Genomic DNA, 24,353 nt, shown 5'->3' on the forward strand with positions numbered 1-24,353 from the left:
CTTGGTCTACAGGTTATGTATAGATATAGATAGATAGATAAATAGATAGATAGATAGATAGATAGATAGATAGATAGATAGATAGATACTTATAAATGAAGATGGTTCTGCCCACCATTACTGATGCTGGCTGGATAGGTGTGAAGGTGCTTTGTAAACAGGACTGGCAACCTCATCTACCTTGTGGAGGGCAGGAAAAAAAGAACTGTATTGTATTTATCTTCCAGAACCCAGTATGGTACTGAACATGTAGAAATCTCTTTGCCTGCAGTAGATTGGCATGGATATAGTTTTGCAGACCATAAGATCTAATTTTTCTCCTCAGGTTTAATGAACAAGAGCTTCGTGTCCATATGAGAACCTCGTGTGTCTTTAATCTGTGGGCATGTGTCTTCCTTTATCCATTCATCCATTAACAGACATCAGACACTGTTGTTTCATATCTTGATTATTGTAAATAATGTCACAGCGAATGTGATTGTACATGTATGTTTATAGGGAGCTGGTTTCATTGCCTTTGGGTATAGACCTGGTGTTGAAGGCTGTATCATATCTCCTGCAATGGCTGTGCACCACCAACAATAAGAGTTCCCTTTTCTCCACACCCTAACCAGCACCCTTGCCTTTCCTCCCTCCCTCTTGTTCTCTCTCTGTTCCTTCTTCCCTCTTTCCCTTCCTCCCTTGCTTTCTCTCTTAATTTCTATTTCTACCTCCTCTCTCTAGTACATACTAGCTTCCTAATGGAATGATATGGAAAATATTATAGCAGAAGAAGTAGTTAAAAGGTAATGGTAGGCTGCTCTGATGAATGGTGCTGGGCCAGCTGACTTACCTATTGTCTCATCAGACAGTGCCTGTTCTTTCCTCAGGAGTTCCATGTTCAATAAATTCCAAGATCCTTATTCTGCATCAGGCTTTGAGATCAAGCACAGAATCTTTTCTCTTAAGAGTTCCCAACCCAGTTCCCAACCTCCTCCCTGGACTGTTGACACATACAAGTTTGACATCTCTTCTACATGACTACTAGACAGATGCCTTCCCTTTAAAACAAAAACAAAAAATAACAGCTTTTAAGTAGTTCTTTTCTGACTAATAAAAATAATTATGCAAGCTAGTTCCAAATCTGCAGATTCAACCAAATGGAGATCAAAAATATTTGAGAAGATGCATCTTATACTGAATATGTACAGATTATTGCTTTCTTGACATTATTTCCTAAATAATACAGTATAAAAATGGCATACATGGGCTGGGAATGTGGCTTAGTGATAGAGTGCTTGCCTAGCATGCATGAAGCCCTGGGTTCAATTCCTCAGCACCACATTAACAGAAAAATCTAGAAGTTGTGCTGTAGCCCAAGTGATAGAGTGCTAGCCTTGAGCAAAAAGAAGCCAGGGACAGTGCCCCAGGCCCTGAGTTTAAGCCCCAGGACTGGCCAAAAAAATGGCATTCATAACATTTACATTGTATTAGATATAGTAAGAAATGAGCGGGTTTGGGGCGCGGAATATGGCTTAATGGTAGAGTGCTTGCCTTGCATGCATGAAGCCCTGGGTTCAATTCCTCAGTAGCACCAGAAAAGGCCAGAAGTGGCACTGTTGCTCGAGTGGTAGAGTCCTAGCCTTGTGCAAAAGAAGCCCAGGGACAGTGCCCAAGCCCCGAGTTCAAGCCCCAGAACTGGAGGGGAAAGAAAAAGGAAAAAAAAAAAAGAATTGAAGTGATTTGGAGTAGATAGAAGGATGGACAAAGATTATATGCTAATACTAAGCTGTTTTATAGAAGAGACCCAAGCATCCCTGGATTTTGGTATCATGGGGGTCCTGGACCAATCCCCCAGGATACCAAGGGATAACCCATATTCAATTCAAGCTTTGCCTTTTTCATGAAATCTTTCCCTTCTCTCTTTAACCCACCATGGAGCTTCCTTCTTCTTTTCTTCATCCTCCTGGTACCCTTCTGTCTAGTGGAGCACCCACTGTGGCATAGATAATGGAGAGCATGTCTCACTCATCCTTGTTCCTATAGCACTTTCTAATATTCAGCATGTTGTGGATGCTTGATGAGGTTTTGTTGAGCACAATTGATGGTGCCATGCAATGAATGCCATGCAGAAGGTATGAAGAGTGCTTATAGGAGTCCTAAGAAAGCGGGCATCTTATTGGGGCATTTTATTGAACCAAGATCTAATGACTAAGAAATGTACTCTTTTTTTTTTCAAATTTTTATTATCAAACTGATGTACAGAGAGGTTACAGTTTCATACGTTAGGCATTGGATACATTTCTTGTACTGTTTGTTACCTTGTCCCTCATGCCCCCCTCCTTTTTTTTTTTTTTTTTTTTTGGCGGGGGTCGGTCATGGAGTTTGAACTCAGGGCCCAGGCTCTGTCCTTGAGCTTCTCTGCTCAAGGCTAGTACTCTACCACTTGGAGCCACGGGCTCCACTTCCAGTTTTCTGGTGGTTAGTTGGAGATAAGAGTCTCACAGACTTTCCTGCCTGGGCTAGCTTGGAGCTGTGATCCTCAGCTCTCGGCCTCCTGAGTAGCTAGGATTACAGGCGTGAGTCACTGGTGCCCAACAAGAAATGTATTCCTTTTAATGTAGAATTGGTTTTCCTCCATACTTCACCACCTATTCGAACTGCATTTAAATTTCTGTTCCCTGCCTTGAACCAATTAGAAGAACTTCTGTTACTCCTTCCTCATTGACTTTGTCTACTGATACTCTTTGAACCCTGAACCCCAGGTGGAGCAGAAGTCTTTGTTCACTGTGGCCAGAAACTAGCCACCACTGCTTTTTTTTCCAGAAGCAGCACCCACAATTGCAGGTCACCCCTAGTCACTCTGGGTTGGCTCTTAGTATCCTAGCTCTAGCCTAGGCATCTGGGTGCTCAGAGAGGGTTATCTGGAATTACCACAAGTAGTGTAACCAGCCTCACCATTGCAGGCAGATTGTACAACACACTGCTTAGCCAAGCCCTTCAGTTCCCTCTTCCCCCTCACCGTACCCGCTTCTGATAGTGTCCTGGAGACACCCCCCCCCCCCCCCGTAGACTTATCTTGCTCCTCTTTGCTTGAAGAACATTTGCTTGTAGAACATTTTATATCAGGCAAGATGATGTAGGACTGATTTCTAGCATGACACTGTGGACTCCTCTGAGGTCCTTTATTCTGAAAATATTTGGGGGGTGGGACACACCAACCTCCATTTGCCTCAGTTAGGCCCTATAAGCAGAGATTAGGCTTGTTTTCTGGGTCATCCAGTAGAACCACAGACCAAAGGCCACAACAGGACCATGGGGGCGGGAGGAGAAGTAAAATGCACTAATCAAACCCATCACCAGCTGGGGCCATCTGCCAGGGAGCCTGCTCTGGTGATGGCACTGGGGGACATGTCACTGGAAAGCTGCTTGTCCGCTGTCTTGTCAAGCTTTCACACCAGACAGTCTAATTTCCTTAATAACAGGTTACAGATCCTGTATCTATAAATGTGGCTAAACCCTTCTCAACCTTTCTTTATTTTTAGCTTATATGCTTCTCTGGCTATAGCAGCTTCCATGGTTGATTACTTGTTCTGTAAATACCTTTATAGGCAAGTGGAAATTTCCTCTCTCAAACTGCAAGACCCTGTTGTCTCAGCGTTAGTGTTGGTACCACATTCATGTTTGGATGTACTACATCAAATGGAATGGGAGAGGGAAAATGATAATCACACTTCTCAGTGCTAAGTGCTGGAGATTCAAGTCTTAGTGTTCTTCATCTTTTCTCAGAAGATAGCCTCGTTTGCCTTACACTTCCTTCCCTTGCAATGTCTTTCCTGCTTCTGCCTGGCCTAGGTTGAATGACAACAGGTAAGAGAGCTTGTGACAGATACTCCCAAGTATATCTCATTCAAGACTAAGCCTTTGTGTTCCTACTATTTAGAGGCACTTTTAGACCTTTGTGACTTTGATATCAGGATCATGTGTTCAAAGACTACTAAGCAAAGCCTTTCCCTTTAGCTGCAGTGCTGCTGTAGTGAAGACTTTGGGATAATTTGGCTTGTCTCCCTTATTTGTCCCACAGTTACCTGCCTTGACGTTGCTCCCTAGTCTTACTTTTTGTCCACATTGCCTCTGTTCACATAACCAAATGTCATCACTATTCCTTTCATCCAGAGAACTTGAAAAAATGTTAGACTGGGCTCATAGTGAGTATGCTTATTGTTACTAGTGCCAACCACAGAGGGAAAACAGCTCACTATTGTAGAGCACATTTTTAACTTTGCACAGTGGTTGTATAACTATCAATTATATCTCATTCCTTAGAAATCTATAAATAGGATCTTAAAGCTGAAATAAAACTGAATCATGAAACAATTTTGTCTCCTGTAAGATCCCAAGTGATTGGCAGAACTGGAATTAGAATTCAGGGAACTCTTGGCACCTTCTGGAGTACTGTGTTAATAATCTATCTAATTTTTTTCTCAGTCCTGAAGCACCTTAACTAGAAGAAATTAAGATTAATAAATAAAAGACTGCCTCTAGTGAATAATCTTGGCTAACTCTACTGACTATTTTTGGTTTGTTTGTTTTTTGCTATTTCCTGACTACATCTCAGTGTCCTCTTCAAAAGAATTGTAGCTCATTTAACAAAGCATTATTTTACCTGGCCCTACTCTACCTTTACCCTTACCAGTTTGCATTTAATGGTCCTAAAACTGATTTTTTTCTAACTCCTATCAGCTGTAGAATTGCAATTACTAGCTTTCCCTCCTGAGCCTTTACCCAGAGATAAACTACTGTGACAAACTCATGTCTAGGCAGTCAGCTGCACATAGACGCCCAGCATGCCCTGATTCCCTTATCTGGCATCGGTTCATGGCTCAGCTGCAGGAGGGTGGACATCTCTGGTCTCCTGTGGTTCATGAGAGCAATCTGCGCTGCTGATTTCTACAGGGAGCTGTGGCTAGGCAGGTGGGACACAAGGCTTCCAAGTGATTTTCCAGCATGCATTCGCTAAGGCTATTTATTCTTCTCTTTCTAGACTTTAGAAGGAGGCTCCTACAGGGGGAGCTTGAAGGACCCCACAGGCTGCCTAAATGAGGGGATGACCCCACCCACACCTCCTAGAAACCTGGAAGAAGAACAGAAAGCCAAAGCCCTTAGAGGCAGGATGTAAGTGACTCCTTGGATCCCATCGTGGTGCAGAGGTGCATGTGTGTGTGTGTGTGTATGTGTGTGTGTGTGTGTGCGCGCGCGCATGTGCATCTATGAGAGAGAGAGACAGAGACAGAGAAAGAGAGAATGGATGGGGTTGGGAGAGAATTAAAAACTTTTTTGAACTATATTTCCACAAATCTCATCCTTTACAAGTAAAAGGTGAACCAGATCTGTACAGTGTAACACTGACATACAGATCACAGACATTAAAATCAGGAAAAATAGGGCTGGGGATATAGCCTAGTGGCAAGAGTGCCTGCCTCGGATACACGAGGCCCTAGGTTCGATTCCCCAGCACCACATATACAGAAAACGGCCAGAAGCGGCGCTGTGGCTCAAGAGGCAGAGTGCTAGCCTTGAGCGGGAAGAAGCCAGGGACAGTGCTCAGGCCCTGAGTCCAAGGCCCAGGACTGGCCAAAAAAAAAAAAAAAAAAAAAAAAAATCAGGAAAAATAAGCAAGACCAAGTCCTTTTGTTGCTGGGAAATATGCAAACTAAGCACTTAGGGCTGTGTTTCCTAGAAAGTAGAAGTGGAAACACCATGGCAAGAGCCTAGCATCAAAGCAGGACAAATTCCTCCTAGAGGAGAGGAGCAGTATCCTGTAAATTGTACTACCTCATATTTGTCCCCAGAATGTTGCAAGTTCAGGAGGAACCCACATAAGTTGATGAATATAATCAGAGGTTAAAAAATACATCCCCAAGGGGAAGTTTCATAGGTCTTCCACAGAGCTGATTCAATGCCAGGTGCCAGTAGCTCATGCCTATAACCCAGCTACTTAGTCCAAAAGCCAGTCCAGGTAGACAAATCCAAGACTCACTTCTAATTAACTAGCAAAAAGCTGGAAGTAGTGACGTGGCTCAAGTGGTAGAGTACAAGAGCACAAGGCCCTGAGTTCAAGCTCCAATATAGTCACACAAAAGAAAAAAAAAGAAAAAAAAGTATTCTCTTTATCTTCTCTAGTGGTTATTAGTTACACTGAGGTGGAGCCAGAACTGGTGTCCCAGCTCTTAGTCAAGCCAAACTAAGTTTCCTATCAGAGAGGTGAATGTGTTTATCAGGGAACTGACCTATAAGGTAGCAGGAGGTCCTCAGAAAAGCCAGTCACTGCCCTTGCCACTTAGATTGAATGGACTTACAAGAAGTATTTCAGCCATTCTAACAAGATCAAATCTGATTTTGCTACAGCAAGCATCAAAAGTTTGCTGCCTTTCTTTATTTGCTATACCCATCTGGTCTCTCTCATTTGATTGATACCAAACCCTATACTTCTCCACTTCTTGAGCTATCCTGAAAACCCACCTATAGAATTTTTCATTCACCTAACCCTACCTTATTATTTTAACCTGTTGTACTTTATGCCATGATAAAAGTATAGATGTCTGATTATAAGTTCTATGTAAGGTCAAGGACTCAGTGGTATAGAGAACTGAGACTCAATCAGGAAATGGCAATAGGTCACAAAATGGCTAAATTTAAAGAGTTGAATCTTTTCCCCCTGGAGAAAAGATGAAAGTAAATAGCCATTGGTCCAAAGAAAGAAAACTGTTGAGAATGGACTTGTTTTCACGTTGTATTGTTTAGCAACTAGTATGTCCCATCAATGGATAAGACTGACAACAACAAAAGGTAGTCTCCAGTCAGGGCAGATTTACATTCTGGTGGGAGAAAGCACACAAACAAAATAGATAAGCTGAGATCAGAAGTATGGATAAGGCCATGATGCCATTTGAAATGATTCTGACATTTGCACAAAGATCAGAAGAAATTAGCCATGAAGGAAAAGTGTTCTCTCAGAGGGAACAGCCAGTACTGAGTTTCTAAGGGATTTTCTGTGGGAGACCAACCATTCCCTACCATTGTAAAAGAGAGCTATTAGAAGGGGGGTGGGGGGGAATTAGAAGTGGGCCCAGCCTGATAGCTCAAAGAATTTCAGTTGAACCAAAGAATTACATATTTCTAAGTAACTTTGATAAGAAGCAAACATGGAAAAGAATTGCTCTATTATCAGTCCATTGGCAAGTAATTCTGTACCACCTTGAGATGTGTGTATTTAAATCTTTGGTGTAACTTTTTACCTCAGCTTTTGGTGTATCCTCATCTCCCCAGACAGTTCATCAGCCCTTAAATGGAAACAATGTAATAAGGTCAATTAGAAGCACCCAGTACAATTCCCTCCCCTAAAGTCTGAAAATCCTAGGCAGCCCCCATCCTCCAGCAAGTAGGTGAGGATAAAAATACTACCTAGAGGGCTGGGGATATGGCCTAGTGGCAAGAGTGCCTGCCTCATATACATGAGGCCCTGGGTTCGATTCCCCAGAACCACATATACAGAAAATGGCCAGAAGTGGCGCTGTGGCTCAAGTGGCAGAAAGAAGCCAGGGACAGTGCTCAGGCCCAGAGTCCAAGCCCCAGGACTGGCCAAAAAAAACAAAAAAAAAATACTACCTAGAGACAGAGGGCCCTCCCAGTTCCAAATTCCCACTCTCATTTTCCTGTGGGTTTTCTTTTACCACTCTCTTCCAAGCAGTAACTTGGGCCATGCTAAAGATATATCAAAATGCTTCTCATTGGCCTTGCCAGTTCCTTCCTGTGGCCTGAGAACACATGATTGTGTGTTAGAGGGAGGGAGCCAGTTGGAAACACTGGGCATGCTGATAAAGAAGCATGTGTTCCTTTGCTTCCTCCCCCATGCCCAGAGGCCCCAGACCCCTGGGATTTGTTGGCTTCTGAGGGCTGGACAGAACAGGAATTTTAGATGAATTGTTTCCTGGGTTCAAAACAGTTCTAACCCCCGAGCCGCCGCCCTTTGACAGCTCAGAACTTTATCCCTTCTGCTTTTTGGTCCAAAAATGTACTGTGTGGCTCCAGGCAAAGCCCTTTCAAATTAGATAATAAGAGTCAGACTGAAGGAGACCACACAGTACTCTCTGCCCTGTGTATAACTATAGCATTTTATGCCTGTCCAGACGGAAGGGAGCTGAGGCTTCAGAAACTTCAGAAAACCCATTGAACCATTCCCCGCGCAGTAGGCTACAGTGAATGGCACGGTCTTTAGTCTCTTAACAGCTGGGTTCAAGTCCTGACTTCACTTCTCACTTTGTGATCTTGGACAAGTCACCTCCTCTCTTCATTTCACTAGTTTTTTCTGTGCGTGAACTCAGGGCCTGGCTGTTCTCCCTTAACTTTTTCACTCAGGACTGGCACTCTACCACTTGACCCACAGCGCTACTTTTAGATTTTTGCTTGTTAATTAGAGTCTTATAGACTTTCCTGCCCTGGATAATCTGAACAGCCATCCTCTGACCTCAGCCTCCTGAGTAGCTAGAATTACAACTATGAGCCATAAGCGCTCAGCACCATCTAACTATTTTCATTTAGATAAAATAGAGCTTTACAATACCTACCTTGCTGTAAGCATGTGAAAACGCAGATGAAGTAACTAACACGTACTCCAATGCCCATAACAGGTAGGAATAATTAACAAAGAAACAAAGAAAGCCAGTGTCCACTTTCAATCCCACATCCTTAGTAGGTGGTGCTCCATTCATATCTGCAGTCAACCTTTCTGGCCTCGAATGGGGATTTTCCAGGCTGATTACCATGGGTAATCTATCTGAATAACTGCAAATTCTATCACGTGAAAGCTTCACTTCATAGCTGCATGTATAAGGACTTAGAGACTTAAATGTCTTTCTCCTGTTGTTAAGTGAAAAATGGAGCCCAAATGAAGGAATTGAAATCTCCTGCTAATCTCTTGACCTCAAAGTACATGTCATTGTTTCTGCCCGGTATTTGTGTGGTCTTTAAGGGGAGAAAGTTCATAAAGATTAGAAAGAGATCTCAAGGCAAAGAGAGCCCTTCTCTCAGTGTCATTCAGGAAAGACATCTCTGGGATCTACCATCCGGAGTACCACAAAGCACCTTTCTGGGTATTAAATGAGGGGTTTGGGGGCTGGTCTTTTCATAAGATGTCTAAGCAATTTTCCTGTATTCCTGAGTATAAAGATTTCTTAGCTGATGGTGGAGAGGGGACCTCACTGCCCTTAATCTCCTGTGCAGGTTTGTCCTGAATGAACTGGTGCAGACAGAGAAGGACTATGTCAAGGACCTGGGGATTGTAGTGGAGGTAAGTGAATGGTTTAGGGTAAGTCTGTGCTCATCCAACTAGAAGCAGATCGGACCCTACCTGAGCTGGGGTGCTTTGCCTTAGTGCCTATGGTATTCTACCCTGTCAGAGTATTTGCAGAAATGAAAACAAAGATGATATAACTTGAATAAGATATGTAAGTTAAGGATGTAAGCACTTTTTTGTCTTTTCCTCCAGAAACATTTAAAGATATTGAAAAGGATGTAGGGACCCAAATGTTACAGCAGGCTCTTGGTTAGAGTCAACACCACTTCCTTTTGTTTTTAGAGACTAAGTTACCCTCATAAGTGACTGTTTGGTATTTTACCATAGAGACATGTACTCTTCAGTGCTGTGACCCATCATGGATGCAATCCAGGTTACTTCTAGTGAAATCTTGGGCCTTGTTCATTTCTTTAGGCCTTAAGGAGATGTTACCACTACCAAGAAGACAAAGCCTAGCACTGGTGGTTCATGCCTGTAATCCTAGTTACTCAGGAAGCTAAGAGCTAAGGATTATGGTTTGAAGTCACCCCAGCAGGAAATTCCCTGAAACTCCAATCTCCCTCAAGTGGTAGAGTACTAGCCTTGAGCACAAAAGCTCAGGGACAGTACCAAGGCCCTGAGTCCAAAACTTGTCCAAAAAAAAAAAAGCACCCCCTATTTAATAACAGTATTTACTATAATAGTATTTACTATTTAATAATAGTAAGAATAAAGTCACAATAAGCAGGAGTAGCTGGTCTGCAGTTAGGAGTCACTTGGTATATCTCCACAGAATTCACTTTAGAGGGACTTCAACATTTGGGTGAAAAAAGCCTCACAAAGTAAATGGATAATTTAAGTGGCATAGAGCCCTGTTGTTGGTCATTTGTGGTTTTTTTGTGTTGTTTTTTTTTTTTTTTGTTTTTTTTTTTTTTTTTTGCTGGTCCTGGGGTTTGAACTCTGGGCTTGGGCTCTGTCCCTGAGCTCCTTTTGCCCAAGGCTAGTGCTCTACCACTTGAGCCACAATGCCACTTCTGACATTTTCTGTGATGAGTTGGAAATAAGAGTCTCACGGACTTTCCTGCTCAGGCTGGCTTCGAACCACGATCCTCAGATTTCAGCATACTGAGTAGCTAGGATTACAGGTGGCGTCCAGTTTGTTGGTCATTTTTAAAGAAAGAATATACTCAGTATAAAAATTGAACTCCTAATGTCTAAATTGCCACCAGTTCCATTTGCCCCTAAGTCCAGCCTATGAAATCTGCTGACTTGGGGTTTTATAGTTGCCTATCTTGAACTTTGGATGAAGAAAGTAAACTGGCCCACCAAGGACCTGAATTTCAGCTTATGGATGGAAACACTCAGCCCCTGGAGGATAGGGGGCTGGGGAATCCGGAGACTGAGAGACTGCCATCCCAGGAAGTCAGACATCAGCGTGATGAGTTCTGTGCAGCCTGTTCCCTCAACATTCTCCTTGGCTGCACACAGATGCCTGCTGCCTGTGCAGCCTGGAAACCTGATTCAAAAGCTGAAATGAAATTACAAATTAGTGTAATAGCCAAAAGTATTAATGTATTACCACTTAACACATGTGAGTCTTTAACCATATGACTAATTGGGATTAGGAGAAAGAAGCACAGATGATTGATTCTCTTATTTTTCTCTCTCTTCCTTTCAGATATATACATACATGTATATGTATTTGCATATATTTGCAGTATTGAGGATGGAGCCCAGACCTTTTACACATAGTAAACAAGTTTTCTCCCAGAACTACACCCTGTTTTGCTTTCTTAAGGGGCTTGGAGACAAAGATAGGAACCTAGAAACTTCTTAGAAGTTTCATCCCTCACTCTGCACAAGGTGGAAGTCCTAGTTGAAGAGTAGAAACCACAATGGCACTTGCCCTTGGTGTTTGGTGTAGGGAGGGTGTGGGCCAGAATACTTTCTCCTGAAAAGCCTCTTCTGACCATTGCCTTTGCTGCTGCAGGGTTTCATGAAGAGAATAGAAGAGAAGGGGGTCCCGGAGGATATGCGAGGGAAGGATAAAATCGTGTTTGGAAATATCCACCAGATTTATGACTGGCATAAAGAGTAAGTATTCATGCTTCCCTAAGGTCCAGGGCTCTGCGACTATGAATCCTTTCCCTTTATTGTACCTAAAGGACAGGGCTTTAGGGGAACTTCCTCAGTGTCTCAGCGTTGAAATGATAACAGTTATGAACAGCATGCCTTCCTTCTCTTGTCCCCTCTCTCCTTTCAGTTTCTTCCTGGCTGAACTGGAAAAATGTATCCAAGAGCAAGACCGATTGGCCCAGCTGTTTATTAAACACGTGAGTGACACCCTGGTTCTCCCCTCTCCTGCTCTCCAGCCTCCCACATACATTTTTTTCCTCTTTTTTATTTGCATGCCTCAGTTATGCAGAAGGGGATTTCACTATATTTCTACTCTTGTATACTTACGTATACAGTGTATTCCAATCCATCTCACCCCTTCTATCATCCTCCCTTCCTAAAACAATTTTGACAGGTTTTGTTTTTTCTATTTCTATACTCGCAAACTATCTGCTTTGATTATATTTCTTGGGTGCATTTTTTTTTTTTTTTTTTGGCCAGTCCTGGGGCTTTGACTCAGTGCCTGGGCATTGTCCCTGGCTTCTTTTTGCTCAAGGCTAGCACTCTGCCACTTGAGCCACAGGACCACTTATGGCCATTTTCTGTATATGTGGTACTGGGGAATTGAACCCAGGGCCTCATGTATACGAGGCAAGCACTCTTTCCACTAGGCCATATCCCCAGCCCACATTCTTTTTTTTCTTTCTTACTCTTGTTTTTTTTTTGTTGTTGTTGTTGTTGTTGTACAGTGCTGGCACTCTACCACTTGAGCCAGACCTCCAAATCTAGCTTTTTACTGGTTAATTGGAGATAAGAATTTCATGGCTTCTGTCTGCTGAGGCTGGTCTTGAACCATGATCCTCAGATATCAGCCTCCTGAGTAGTTTAGGATTACAAGCATGAGCTACCAGTGCTCTACTTCTCATGTACATTCTTTTTCCTTTTTCTTTTTTTTTTAAGTAATTCAGTATTTTATTGAATGGAAGGTAGGCACAAGGATATACTGCTGAACAAGATAAAGACCTCATATTTATTAAGATAATAGTCTTTTATTTTTAGTGTGGGAAGAGAGGGGTTGGAGAGCAGGAAGGTAAGGATTTTAAGGAAACCCAAACAATAAAGGAACTCTCAGACAAGAATTATTACAATGCAACAAAAAGCAGGAGGAGAAAGTAAGGGGTTCATTTGAGAGGTGAAAAGGAGTCTGAAGTGACATCTGAAGTGAGACTGGAAGGAAGCCAGCAATATAATGGCAGAGTGGTCCAGACAGTGTGCTAACACATTAGAACAGCTGAAAGTCTTCACTACCTGGACTTCACTTAATCCATCAGTAGCTACAGTTGTACTTGTCACATAACAGTAAAACTAAGCAACAATAATCTTGTGGACATATCTACAGGTTCGTTATGGGATCCACAGACTGACATTCACAAAATACCTAGTTTGATGAGGTGCAGGAGCTGCTTGGAGGGGGCACACACGGACTGAGGCTTGACTTCATTGATGAGGCCATTGGCAATGCTGATGTAACCATCATAGAGCAGCTGGCTGATGATCAGCTTGTAGAGTTGCTGGCAGTCCTTCAGGCCCACTTTGGTTCTATACATTTTGGAGAAGAGGACAACTTGCCTGCCGCTGATCGCAATCGCGATCACGGCCTCCGGCTCTCCGGCTCTCTTCCAGAAAAATGGAGGGGCGAATCCGCCCCCTCATGTACATTCTTAAGTCCCTTCTCCCTTCTGCTCCTCCTGGACTGTCCTGCCTTCTCACTTCTCTCTGAAGATTTTTTTTAACCTCTGTGACAGTCTGAAAAGTGGGCTCTTGCCTAGTACACTTACTTTATGTCTTTACTGTTTAATTGCCTTGGAAGATGATTCCTTGGTCCTGTACAGCCAGCTTAGCAGTCTGAGGATGGGCAAACGGTCCCAATGCACCTGACTATCTGCTGTCTTCCTTCTCTGTCTGTGTCAGGAGCGGAAGCTGCACATCTACGTATGGTACTGCCAGAACAAGCCACGCTCCGAGTACATAGTGGCCGAGTATGATGCCTACTTTGAGGTAAGCCGCTCAGGCTTTGCTGAATCATTGGGGGAAATGTAGGCCAGGACAGCCACATTCAGACATATGCAAGATTCGTATCTGTGCATAGGTGCCTGCCACCCAGCACCATTGCCCCTTAGGGACAGAATTCCCTGCCTGGACAGAGCTATTAGTCTCTTGGCTTAATACCCATTCGCAGCTCTGGTCCTTTACAGAACAGACTTGGGCCCACACTCTTTCTCACCAGCCCCCTAGGACTGTTTGCTGAGGGTCTTTCCCTTGCTTGAGGGACTCTAGTCACCTGTAGTCTCTGCTTTCCTTCCCAGAGGTTTTGTCCAACACCTCCAAGTATGGGTGATTGTTCCAGCCTTGAAGGATTGACTTGGTTCCTTAGAGAAGTGACACCCTCCCTTCTAGGTGACTTTAGGGCCCAGCCTTGTAGACCTGTTTTATCCGAGGGGAACACCTTCTTTCCTGACCCTTCCCTAGAGCAAAAGAAAGAACAAAGTGCTAGTTCCAGATTATCTCCCAGGAGCAGGCTCTGATAGCACTTGTCGGGAAAGAAGGCCACGGCCGGTCATGCACTGTTCACAACAAATGAGCAGTGTTGTACTCAGTGGTGTGTTTTGTGTAGTTTGAGGATTCTCAGACTTTTGTGGAAAACATGAAGACCAGTCATTCCAGCCCTTAATTCTTAGCTTCATTTCTAACAGAGCTCCTTTATGTTTTAGGAGGTAAAACAGGAGATAAATCAAAGGCTGACACTTAGCGATTTCCTTATCAAGCCTATTCAGAGAATAACAAAGTACCAGTTGCTCCTCAAGGTAAGAAGCTAAGAGCCTCTGCTGGGGCTGGAGGAGTATCTCATTAGGCCAGAGCCAGCGAGCTTGTGCTCTGATTCTGCCTCCACCCTAGTTCTGAGGGGCCTCAAACTGGCAAGGCAGGAATGGCATTCATCTCTGCTAGTCCCTCTGTCAACTGTGTGCCCAGAAAACTTGCATGACTCTCATTTCTTCCCTTCAGGTTGCTACTTGATTTTCTTCCTTTCATTAAGTTCTTACTTTATTATAGTTACTGAGTTGATACCTTTAAAAACTAAAACATAGTAATAACATAGAATCAGAGCAGAAAAGAAGGGAGAAAAGAAGGGAAAGCGAAGCCCTAGAAACATTAGATGAGGACTACCTAAAAGTTTTATTTCTTTATGTATTTGTTTATTGGTGCTGGAATTTAACTCAAGACCATGCACGTGCTAGGCAAGTGCTCTACCCCTTGAGCCAAGCCCCAGTCTAGTTTATTTTCTAGATTATTTTCCAGATGGGGTTTCACACTGGGTTTTCCCAGCTGGCTTGAAACTGTGTTCATCCTCCCTCCTAACCAGGATGACAGCCATGAGCCAATACTCCTGATTATATTTTAAACAATAGCTTAATTTTATATTTCTTCTGGAAACATGAGACCAAATGGAAGAGATTCACTTGAATTTTCTTTTCCCATCCTGTCTTACCTTACTCCCCATTTCCCTTGTACCCTTTCTCACCTATCTTTGAACTTTTGAGTTTTCTGTGTTTTTTCTCTATGTCATTATGTCTACCACAACTCATAATTTTATTTCTCAACGACTACAAACAATTGCCACCTCTACTGGGAAGGGAAGTCTTTTGGGGTATTGTTGCATTTTTATGGTAAGATTTTTCTTCTAGCTCTGTGGCTAGTTTACTCACTGATTTTGCCCTTCTCTGCTCCCCAGGACTTCCTGAGATACAGTGAGAAGGCTGGTTTGGAGTGTGCAGATATTGAAGTAAGTTTTCTGCTTGTGATGCTTGCTGTTCTTAGGGAACTAGGCCAATATGATTTTGTGACTAGTTGAGTGCTAATTGGCACAGAGTATTTTCTAGAATTTGGTTAGAATTGGAGAGTCCTGTCCTTGGCTAGCCATGAGCCTCACCCCACTAGAGTTCTCCTGATGACAGTGCATGGCCTATAGTAAAAAGGGTGGTATTTGACCCCTTTACATCCTTCAAGGATTGGGTGAAATTGCAGAGATTCCACTTGCATTTTTACCTGTGACTCCAAGTGTTATTTGACTCTTAACATAAAAAGGGTTCAATTTTCACTCCCCCACCCCCGAGGATTACCCCCTAAGTGAAACAGTCTTTGTACCACCATAGGGATTACTTTAAGCCAAAGAGGTTGCAGCCATTCCAGCAGGTTATTTTAGGTCAAAACCTCTAACATTTCATAAGGTCAGGCAAGGCTATTGCTTGGGCAGACCAGAAACAAGGAAAGAAAGAAAATAAAAAGAAAAGGAAATAAACAAAATAGAAGAAAGGAAAATAAGCAAAAGCCTGGTGGTAGGAAAACAATGGGATGGGCAACATCCCCCCCCCCCCCCGAACCGGGGGATCACTGGTGAACATGGAGACCTTGGTGATGGCCACCAGCCCTGGCCCCCACTCCCTCCTATTAAAAAACAAACCTCTCCCAATCCTCTGAGAGTAGGCTGGCATCTGATATCTTCTCCTAGAATAAGGGAGGTGAGGTCCCTGTCTTCCAGCCCTGCTTGCCATGAGTTTCCTGCTGACTGTCGCTCCCCCTTCTGAGCAACTATTGTCTTTCCTCACAGAAAGCTGTGGAGTTAATGTGCCTTGTTCCCAAACGCTGCAATGACATGATGAATTTAGGGCGCCTGCAGGGCTTCGAGGTGAGTCCTTAGGAATGTTTCCGAGCCCTCTTTCTTCTTAGAAGTGGGAGTCCAGGCTAGTGAGGCTTTTTCCTTTGAAGCTCTGTGTCTTGTCTACTCTGTCCAACCCTTCGGGTTTGTAGGCCTGGAACCTGCATCTATTTAGAAAGCCCACTGATAGGACAGAAACAGAGCTCTTGGCCAAACTGAAACTAGAATTCCAAGGAGGTTGGAAAGTCCATAGTTCTTTATGCCTGTTTGAGTCCAGCAATGACCTCTTCCTTCTTCAATATTGATCGAGAAATGGGGAAATGTGAGGCATAGCAGAATTGGACAGGTATTCAAATGGGAAAATAAACAACTTTTTTCATAGGCTAGTTCTGTTGGCCAGGTTTTCATAGCGACTAAATTTTTAAGGTACTGAACATCTGAAACTCTAAAACATCATAGGACAGATTCTGTCACTTGAAGAGAGGAATAAAATCTTAATAGAGGGGCTGGGAATGTGGCATAGCAGTAGAGTGTTTGCCTAGCATGCGTGAAGCCCTGGGTTCAATTCCTCAGCACCACATAAACAGAAAAGGCCGGAAGCAGGGCTGTGGCTCAAGTGGTAGGATTGCTAGCCTTGAGCAAAAAGAAGACAGGGACAGTGCTCAGGCCCTGAGTTCAAGTCCCAGGACTGGCAAAAAAAAAGTCTTAATAGAAATAGCTAGATGTCCTAAGGATTTTGGCTTAAGTGGATATACGAGTTCCCAGGGCTGCAATACCAAAGTACCATAAATTGGACAATTTAAGCTACAGACGTGTATCTTCAGTTCAGAAAACTAGAAGTCTGAAATCAAAGTATTGTTGGGAATGGTTCTTCCTGAGGCCTGGGAGAGGAAGACCTATTCCTGGCCTTGCCCCTTGACTTATCTATGACATCTTCCTGTTCTCATGGTGTTCTCCCTCTGTCTTCACATCACCTTCCTTCTGGATGAATCAGTATCAAAATCATCCATGTTTTTAATAAGAATATCAGTCATAGTTTGTTAAGGCCCAGCCTAATGACCTCCATCTTCCAGTGAGGTCACATTCTTGGAGTGGGGAAGGAAGGAGGTCACTCTTCACTTCATAACTGTGAAACTTGGGAGAACAAATTCACTTTCCTGATTTATACTTACTAAGTGACTGTCATTAGTTCATGTCATAAATTAATTGAACATTGCATTTTGAATATTAGTATGATAAAACTGCAGCTGATGCTGTTAATAGACAGGAAGATAATCCTATTTCCCAGTAATCCTGCAACCTACCATTTCATGTTTTTGGAGAGATGGGATTCCTAAAAGTTGAAATAATTAAGAAATAATTAACACACACATGCATACACACCACTAGAAATAAACTCATAAAGATTTAAGTAGGTAGTGAGCAATTTTAGAAGATGTTGTATTCATTCTTCCCATGCTTTGTTGTGACAGTTAGGGAGGATCAGGGAGGATGGGAGCAGTGTGTTCATTGCTGTTGGTTTTCATAGATTCCTGCCTCCCCAAGAGAGATCTGAAGCATTAGCATAAACAGTTACTTCCAATTAATAAATTTCGAGCTCATGTGTGATTTCTCCTTAGTCATACTGAAGGGATGTTTATAGGTTTTCTTTTGTCATTATCCAAGTCTGAGACTATTGTGAGAAAGCCAAGTATTCCCTCTCGCCCTTCAGCCTTGAAGGCCCTATGGTTTGAGTCTGGCTTGGCTTTCTCTGTGTCTCTGCGGGAACTGACTGCTGACAGGAGGAAGGGTATTGGTTTGTGCTCTCCGACTCAAGAGACTTCAAGTGCATGTGTGTGTCAACACAAGGCAACACCCAGGGGTGTGCAGTTCTTTTCTCTTTTTTTTTTTTCTCTTTTTGCCAGTCCTGCGCCTTGAACTCAGGGCCTGGGCACTGTACCTGAGCCTCTTTGTGCTAGAGGCTAGCACTCTACTACTTGGGCTACAGTGCCACTTCTAGCTGTTTATGAGTAGTTTATTGGAGATAAGAGTCTTATGGGCTTTTCCTGCCCTGGGCTGGCTTCGAACCATGATCCTCAGATCTTAGCCTCCTGAGTAGTTAGAATTACAGGTGTGAGCCACCCATGCTTGCCTTCTTTTCTCTTTTATATCAAACCATTGTTTTCTTTTTGGTTTTTTTGTTTGTTTGTTTTTTTCCACAAAGACACAGAGAATCTGCTAATTGGGAAGGTCGCTTCCGTAAATGCATGGGTTTGGACCAGGAGAAGTTCTCATTTCCCCTATTCCCAAATCCTCTGGCTTTCCCTGCAGCACTGGCTGCCTATGCCCCATGATCAGGTTCCTGTGTAATATTAATAGAACTTGTAGAGCCTTCCTGCCTAGCTGGTCACTGGCTTAATATTAACTTTGGACCAGAGTAGAGATAAGCCTGTTTGGCTCCTGACCTTGGCTATAAGGAGCTCTGATGTAAGCAGAGGGCAGGTACTTCTCAAGAACACACAAAAGAAAAATGACCTCTCAACCAGGGAATGTTTGGGATTAGGTATCACATGCAGGAATGTTTGCACTAAAGACCTAAAGTCATCACCCACGAAAGAATGCATTTCAGAGGAGGCCCTCTGATTGTTCTCCTCAGGTGTCAGGGTCTTTTTTTTATTGTAAAACAATAGGGAAAAAAAAGGCAAGGCATTCTAATAGCTTCTGTGAAGATTTGCTAGATGTGGCATGTTTATTCCCTTTAAAGATGTCTCTGAAAGTCTTATTGGAAACCGGCAAAGCAAATATGCTCTTCCACCCACACCGGATAGTGTGTAACACGTGGTACCAGGGTAGCTGGAGTCATTTTTAGAAGGATCACAGGACTCAGAAAAATATCTACCAGTTTATAAAATAGGCAAGCCTGCCTGTAGTGTCCCTAACTTCACCTGTTGATCTTAGCAGAAGACAAAGACTTCAAACTATCCCCATCCTAAACAATAAAAAAGGGAGAGAGGGTCGAGACTCATCAGCTTATTTGAGAGCCTCCCTGCATTATTGCCCTTGACTTAGGGGTGGGTTCCAGGTTCTTGGCCATGAGGGCACCCCAAGTCCTTGGCTCATGCCCCTAGGGAGCCAAATAGGTACTGTGCACAGAGCTACCAGGGCTGAAAGGCTACTTCTAGCTCCAAGTATCACCTACTTTCTGTTTATTTGGGGTTTTTTTTACTTAAAAAAAAACATGAATGTCCAGGGTAATTTGCAATTCCTTATTAGGTAGTCATCCTACCTGCCTCTGGATTTTTCTGGAGCTGTTTTTCAGTGGTTCTGGCTCCTCCTTTCTGCTTCCTTCCAGAGCCCTTACACGAATAGGAAAATGTCTGCCATGTCCCTAGACACATGGATGGACCTCAATTCAGTATCTTACTAGCATCCCAAGGCTTTTGGTGTGTCATATCTGTTGCTCGCATCCCCAGAGGGGTAGGTCATAGGGCCTAAGAAGGGTGAAGCCATCCCCACAGCTTCTCACTGACTTTTCTGGGCCTCTGTCTCTGCCAGGGCACCCTAACTGCCCAGGGCAAGCTACTACAGCAAGACACATTCTATGTGATCGAGCTGGATGCTGGCATGCAGTCCCGGACCAAGGAGCGACGTGTCTTCCTCTTTGAGCAGATTGTCATCTTCAGTGAACTGCTCAGGAAGGGCTCCCTCACCCCGGGCTACATGTTCAAGAGGAGCATTAAGGTGAGAGCCTTATGGGAAGAGCCAGTCTCTCAGAGCTGCTTCTCTCGGATGGGGCAGGGAGGACCCAGAACCTTGGCATCTTTCAGCCTAAATGACTGGCCATTGTGAAAGCTGAAGGAGCAGCTGTGGTCTAAGATCTGAAGACCACAGTTCAAAGTCATCCTGGACAGAAAAGTCCATGAGACTCTTATCTCCTGTTAACCAGCAAAAAGCCAGCAGTGGAGGTATGTCTCAAGTGGTAGAATACCATCTTTGAGCAAAAGAGCCCCAGTACCAGCACAACTTTTGTTTATAAAAATTTTTTGAGGTACAGTAATTTGTTGCAGACTTTTTTAAACTACATAAATATGGGGGGGGGAAATCAATTCACTTTCTTTCAGATGAATTACTTGGTCCTGGAGGAGAATGTGGACAATGACCCCTGCAAATTTGCACTCATGAACAGAGAGACTTCTGAGAGGGTCATTCTGCAAGCTGCCAACTCAGACATCCAGCAGGCATGGGTGCAGGACATCAACCAAGTCTTAGAAACACAGAGGGACTTCTTAAATGGTACGCACGGGACTGTGTCTCTCACAGGGTCATTTCAGGGGACTCCACACCATTCTTAAGCCTCATGGGGACTAAAGAGACTAGATCACACTTTGTGTGGGCTCCATCCTTACAGTTTTCAGAAGCATATTAGATCTTCTAAACCTAAATACATAAATGGAACAGATAAAAATGGGTGTGAGAAAGAAGTCCTATCTTTCTGATAGAAGAGAATGCTGTGGGCAAAGGTAAGAGATGACTTCCTAATCCGGGTTCTTTGGCAAAGGACTCACTACACAGCAATGTCAGCTTTATCCAGAGTAAGGAATTTGACACAATGTTTTATTTTTTTACTTATGTATTTATCAATTTTTATGCTAGTAAAAAAAGGGAGGGGAGGAGAGAGGAAAAGAAAGGGAGGAAGAGAGGAGAGGGAGAAAGAGGAAAAAGGAGAGAGGGAGAGGAGAAGAGCATACTATTTTCAATGCTTGAGCACAATTATTTCATGCAACCAGGTTGTACCAAAATCCTAGCGATAGATATTGAGTCATAAATTCAGTTTGATGAGCCTAATTATCAACTACGTACACTTACATACCTCTGCAGTATACTTGAAACATGGAACTGTATTGCTTTGGGCATAGTCAATGATCCAGACCTGAATGGTCCCAGAAGACCTTTCTCCTAATTATACTGAAGTACGGTTATCATTACCTAAATATTTAATGTCCACAGAAAGCTCCCCAGGGCAGGGGCTATGTTCTGGCAGACCCGTTAAATACTTTGACACACTCAAGTGAACAGGATGTGGTAATAGAACATGGCGAGGCTTTTACTTACACGTGTGCAGAGTCTCAGGCAATCTCTCTCCAGAGACCTCAAAGAGAAAGGAGTATGCCCCCTGTTGAGACCTACTGAAATGTGGGTCTATGGCTGTGAACAAAATCCATGTAATTGGAAGTCTGTAGGCTCCAGCTGCTAACCCACTTAAATATGTGCTACAGTGAACACTGGTAAAAATGCCATAATCAGGACAGCACTGGAAGTACTTTGCACAGAGGGACCGGGTAGTGTTTGCCTGGCTGCATGCACCTCTGTCGTGCTCAGCCCTGGAACTTTGTATCTTAAACACAGCAAAGCAAAACTCACACCTCTCTACTCAGATCAGCTTTTCCTGCTTGTGGGTTGCTCTCTCTCCTCCCAGCATCCAACCTGAGTCCCTTCCACTCCTACTGATGTTTCCCAGCTAGGCTGTCGGCCCCCACGTTCTCTTGCTTATTACTATCTCATGACTTTGAATGAGACAAGAATCCTTTATTTCTTCTTCTCCAGTCCATCAGTGCTAACTGCTGTAAAGTTAATGTTCTAAAGTGTGGTTCTGATGATACAGTTTGATTTTAAATTTAGCCAGGCAGGTGGTGAATGCTTATAATCCCAGACTTCAAGAGGCTGAGGCAAGAGGATTGTAAGTTCAAGGCCAACCTGGACTGCATAGATAGTTCAAGGCCACCCTCAACTACTTAGCCCTACCTTGTCTCAAAAATTCAAGGACTGGGGATGTCTCTCAGCAGTCTACTACTTTCCTAGCATGCTCAAGACCCCTAAGTTCAATCTCCGGGTCTGCAAAAAGACAAGAAAAAGCAAAAACAGATTTTAAAGTTAATTTAATCTGCCTTTTATAATCTGCAGAGGTACGTCCAGCCTTGCCAGCCTGGCTTTCTGGATCTTCCATATCATGGGCCCCTACCTTCCCTGATCCTTCCAGTCCCCTTTCCTTCAATCAGGATGCATAACCTTAGGCTCTAGATTATTAGGTTGTAGCCTTGTTCTCTTCCTGCAGAGTCGAATTGTCAGGGTGACAGTCAGCCCTTCCTGAAGCTTTTATCACACTCTCCATTCCTAGACATGTATACCTGTGCAAATGTACACAAACTACATAACCTAATCTCTTCCAAAAGGGCCGAGATTTACCCTTCAAATGTGGCATGATTTGGGATTTTTATTTTCATTTAAGTAGTAATCTGATTTTCCCAGCTCCTTAAAAACAAGTATCCATTATAAATTGACATGTTGAATGGAAACCCTTTTGCACAACTACTTAAAGACAATCTTTTTTTAAGTATCTTCCTCATGTGTCCATGCTATGTCTAACACAAAGCCCAGCACCTAGTAGCCCTCTGTGTACTTATGGGATTCCCAAGGCTGAGGACAACTCTCTCCTTACCCTGCAGCACTCCAGTCTCCCATCGAGTATCAGCGGAAAGAAAGGAGCTCAGCCGTCATGCGGTCCCAGCCTGCCAGGGCTCCCCAGGCCAGCCCCAGGCCCTACTCCTCTGTCCCCATGGGCTCAGAGAAGCCTCCGAAGGGCTCCAGCTACAACCCACCTCTTCCACCTCTGAAGATATCTACCTCCAATGGCAGTCCAGGGTTCGACTACCACCAGTCTGGGGACAAGTTTGAGGCCAGCAAGGTAAGGACAGCTTGTTGTCCTGCCCTGTCACCAGTAAGGCATGGAGAAGGTGATGTAACTGTGTGCATACAGAAAGTCGGGTTCCATAATCCCAGGTTCTGTCACCATCATGACGATCAATTTACTTCACCATAGACCTAATCTACACAGCTGGTTTGACCCTAAAACATAGTTGGAACAGGAGAGAAGTAGGAAAATCCTAAGTTAGGAATTAGATGATCTGATGTTCACTCCAAACTCTTCACTTGTTTTTAGTATTCTTTTAGTATGATTGCCAAGCTCTGCTGGCTCACTCCTGTAATCCTAGCTTCTCAGGAGGCTGAGATCTGAGAGGTCGAGTTTTGGAGTCTGGCACCTCACTCTGCCCAGGTACTTACATGTCCATGTGCTGATGCCAGGTTCCTTCTGCCCTTATAATGCAAGAGAATGCTGGGCCGGGGAGGTTGCATGCTAAGGCAGGGCTTCAAGGTCAAAGGTATATTCATACCTTTGCCTGCACTGTCTCTAGACAGTATCCGTATCTATTTACCTTGATTTTAATATTACTAGAAGCATTGCTCTAAAAATACACTTTCAGAGCATGTTTGTGAACATAATGTCATCACTCAAGGAGTGTCCCACCTATTGGACCATCCCTTTAGTGGGAGCTTCAGCCTTTGACCCCGCCACAGGGTGCAGCGTCCTCGAACATGAACCCTCTCCTAGCATTAGGCTCCCTCTCTCCCTGTCTCCTCGCAGAACGACCTCGGAGGCTGCAACGGGACCTCATCCATGGCGGTGATCAAAGATTACTATGCACTGAAGGAGAACGAGATTTGTGTGAGCCAAGGTGAGGTGGTGCAGGTCCTCGCCGTCAACCAGCAGAACATGTGCCTGGTATACCAGCCTGCCAGCGACCATTCCCCAGCCGCTGAGGGCTGGGTTCCAGGCAGCATCCTGGCACCCCTCACCAAAGCCACGGCGGCAGCGGCAGAAAATAGTGACGGGAGCATCAAGTAAGTGCCTTGTTGGCTTCCCTGGGAAAGTGTGTGGATTAAAAAAACCAACATAAACACGTGCACACACACACAGTAGGGAGTCACTGCTGCTTATTCCGGACAGTGCCACGGAACCCCCCGCAGTTTGGGGTATCCAGGCTGGATTATCCCAGGGTGGTTTTGGTGGTGGTTGTGGTGGTTTTTCTTTCCTTTTTGTTTATAATTTTCTGTTTATTCCCCCCCCTTTTTCCCCCTACTCCTTAAGAAAAGAACCCTACTGAAATCCTAGGTGACAAAAGATAGACCTTCCGTTGCTACATTTGACCCACCACGGGACTCACTGGACTGGACTTCTATTTATATTGTATGAAGTTATTGATATATATATATTTTTTTGATTGACACCCAAAAACAACCTTAGCACACACTGCCAGACCTGGCCAGGTCAGAGGCCTGCTGCTTCTCCCAGAAGAGAGGGAAACTTTTTGGTTGTCGATGGCAAATCCTCTGTAC

At 43.8% G+C, this 24,353-nt stretch overlaps 1 protein-coding gene across 4 annotated transcripts in view; it reads left to right on the forward strand.

Annotated features, from left to right (window-relative positions):
- The window catches only part of LOC125351788 (kalirin-like), a 100,988-nt gene that overhangs the window by 39,424 nt on the left and 37,211 nt on the right, over positions 1-24,353 (forward strand). For 3 of the 4 annotated variants that reach the window (XM_048346793.1, XM_048346797.1, XM_048346795.1), the window contains 12 exons: positions 5,024-5,154; positions 9,262-9,328; positions 11,304-11,407; positions 11,577-11,646; positions 13,400-13,486; positions 14,200-14,292; positions 15,219-15,269; positions 16,095-16,172; positions 19,677-19,862; positions 20,243-20,414; positions 22,625-22,863; positions 23,602-23,862. In XM_048346793.1, the coding sequence (XP_048202750.1) occupies positions 5,024-5,154; positions 9,262-9,328; positions 11,304-11,407; positions 11,577-11,646; positions 13,400-13,486; positions 14,200-14,292; positions 15,219-15,269; positions 16,095-16,172; positions 19,677-19,862; positions 20,243-20,414; positions 22,625-22,863; positions 23,602-23,862 (1,539 nt within the window). Of the gene's footprint in view, positions 1-5,023; positions 5,155-9,261; positions 9,329-11,303; positions 11,408-11,576; positions 11,647-13,399; positions 13,487-14,199; positions 14,293-15,218; positions 15,270-16,094; positions 16,173-19,676; positions 19,863-20,242; positions 20,415-22,624; positions 22,864-23,601; positions 23,863-24,353 lie in introns of those variants that run through there. The other variant, XM_048346796.1, reaches the window with a different exon arrangement.

Source organism: Perognathus longimembris, chromosome 5 (assembly GCF_023159225.1).
Source record: "Perognathus longimembris pacificus isolate PPM17 chromosome 5, ASM2315922v1, whole genome shotgun sequence".
Taxonomy (NCBI): Eukaryota; Metazoa; Chordata; class Mammalia; order Rodentia; family Heteromyidae; genus Perognathus; species Perognathus longimembris.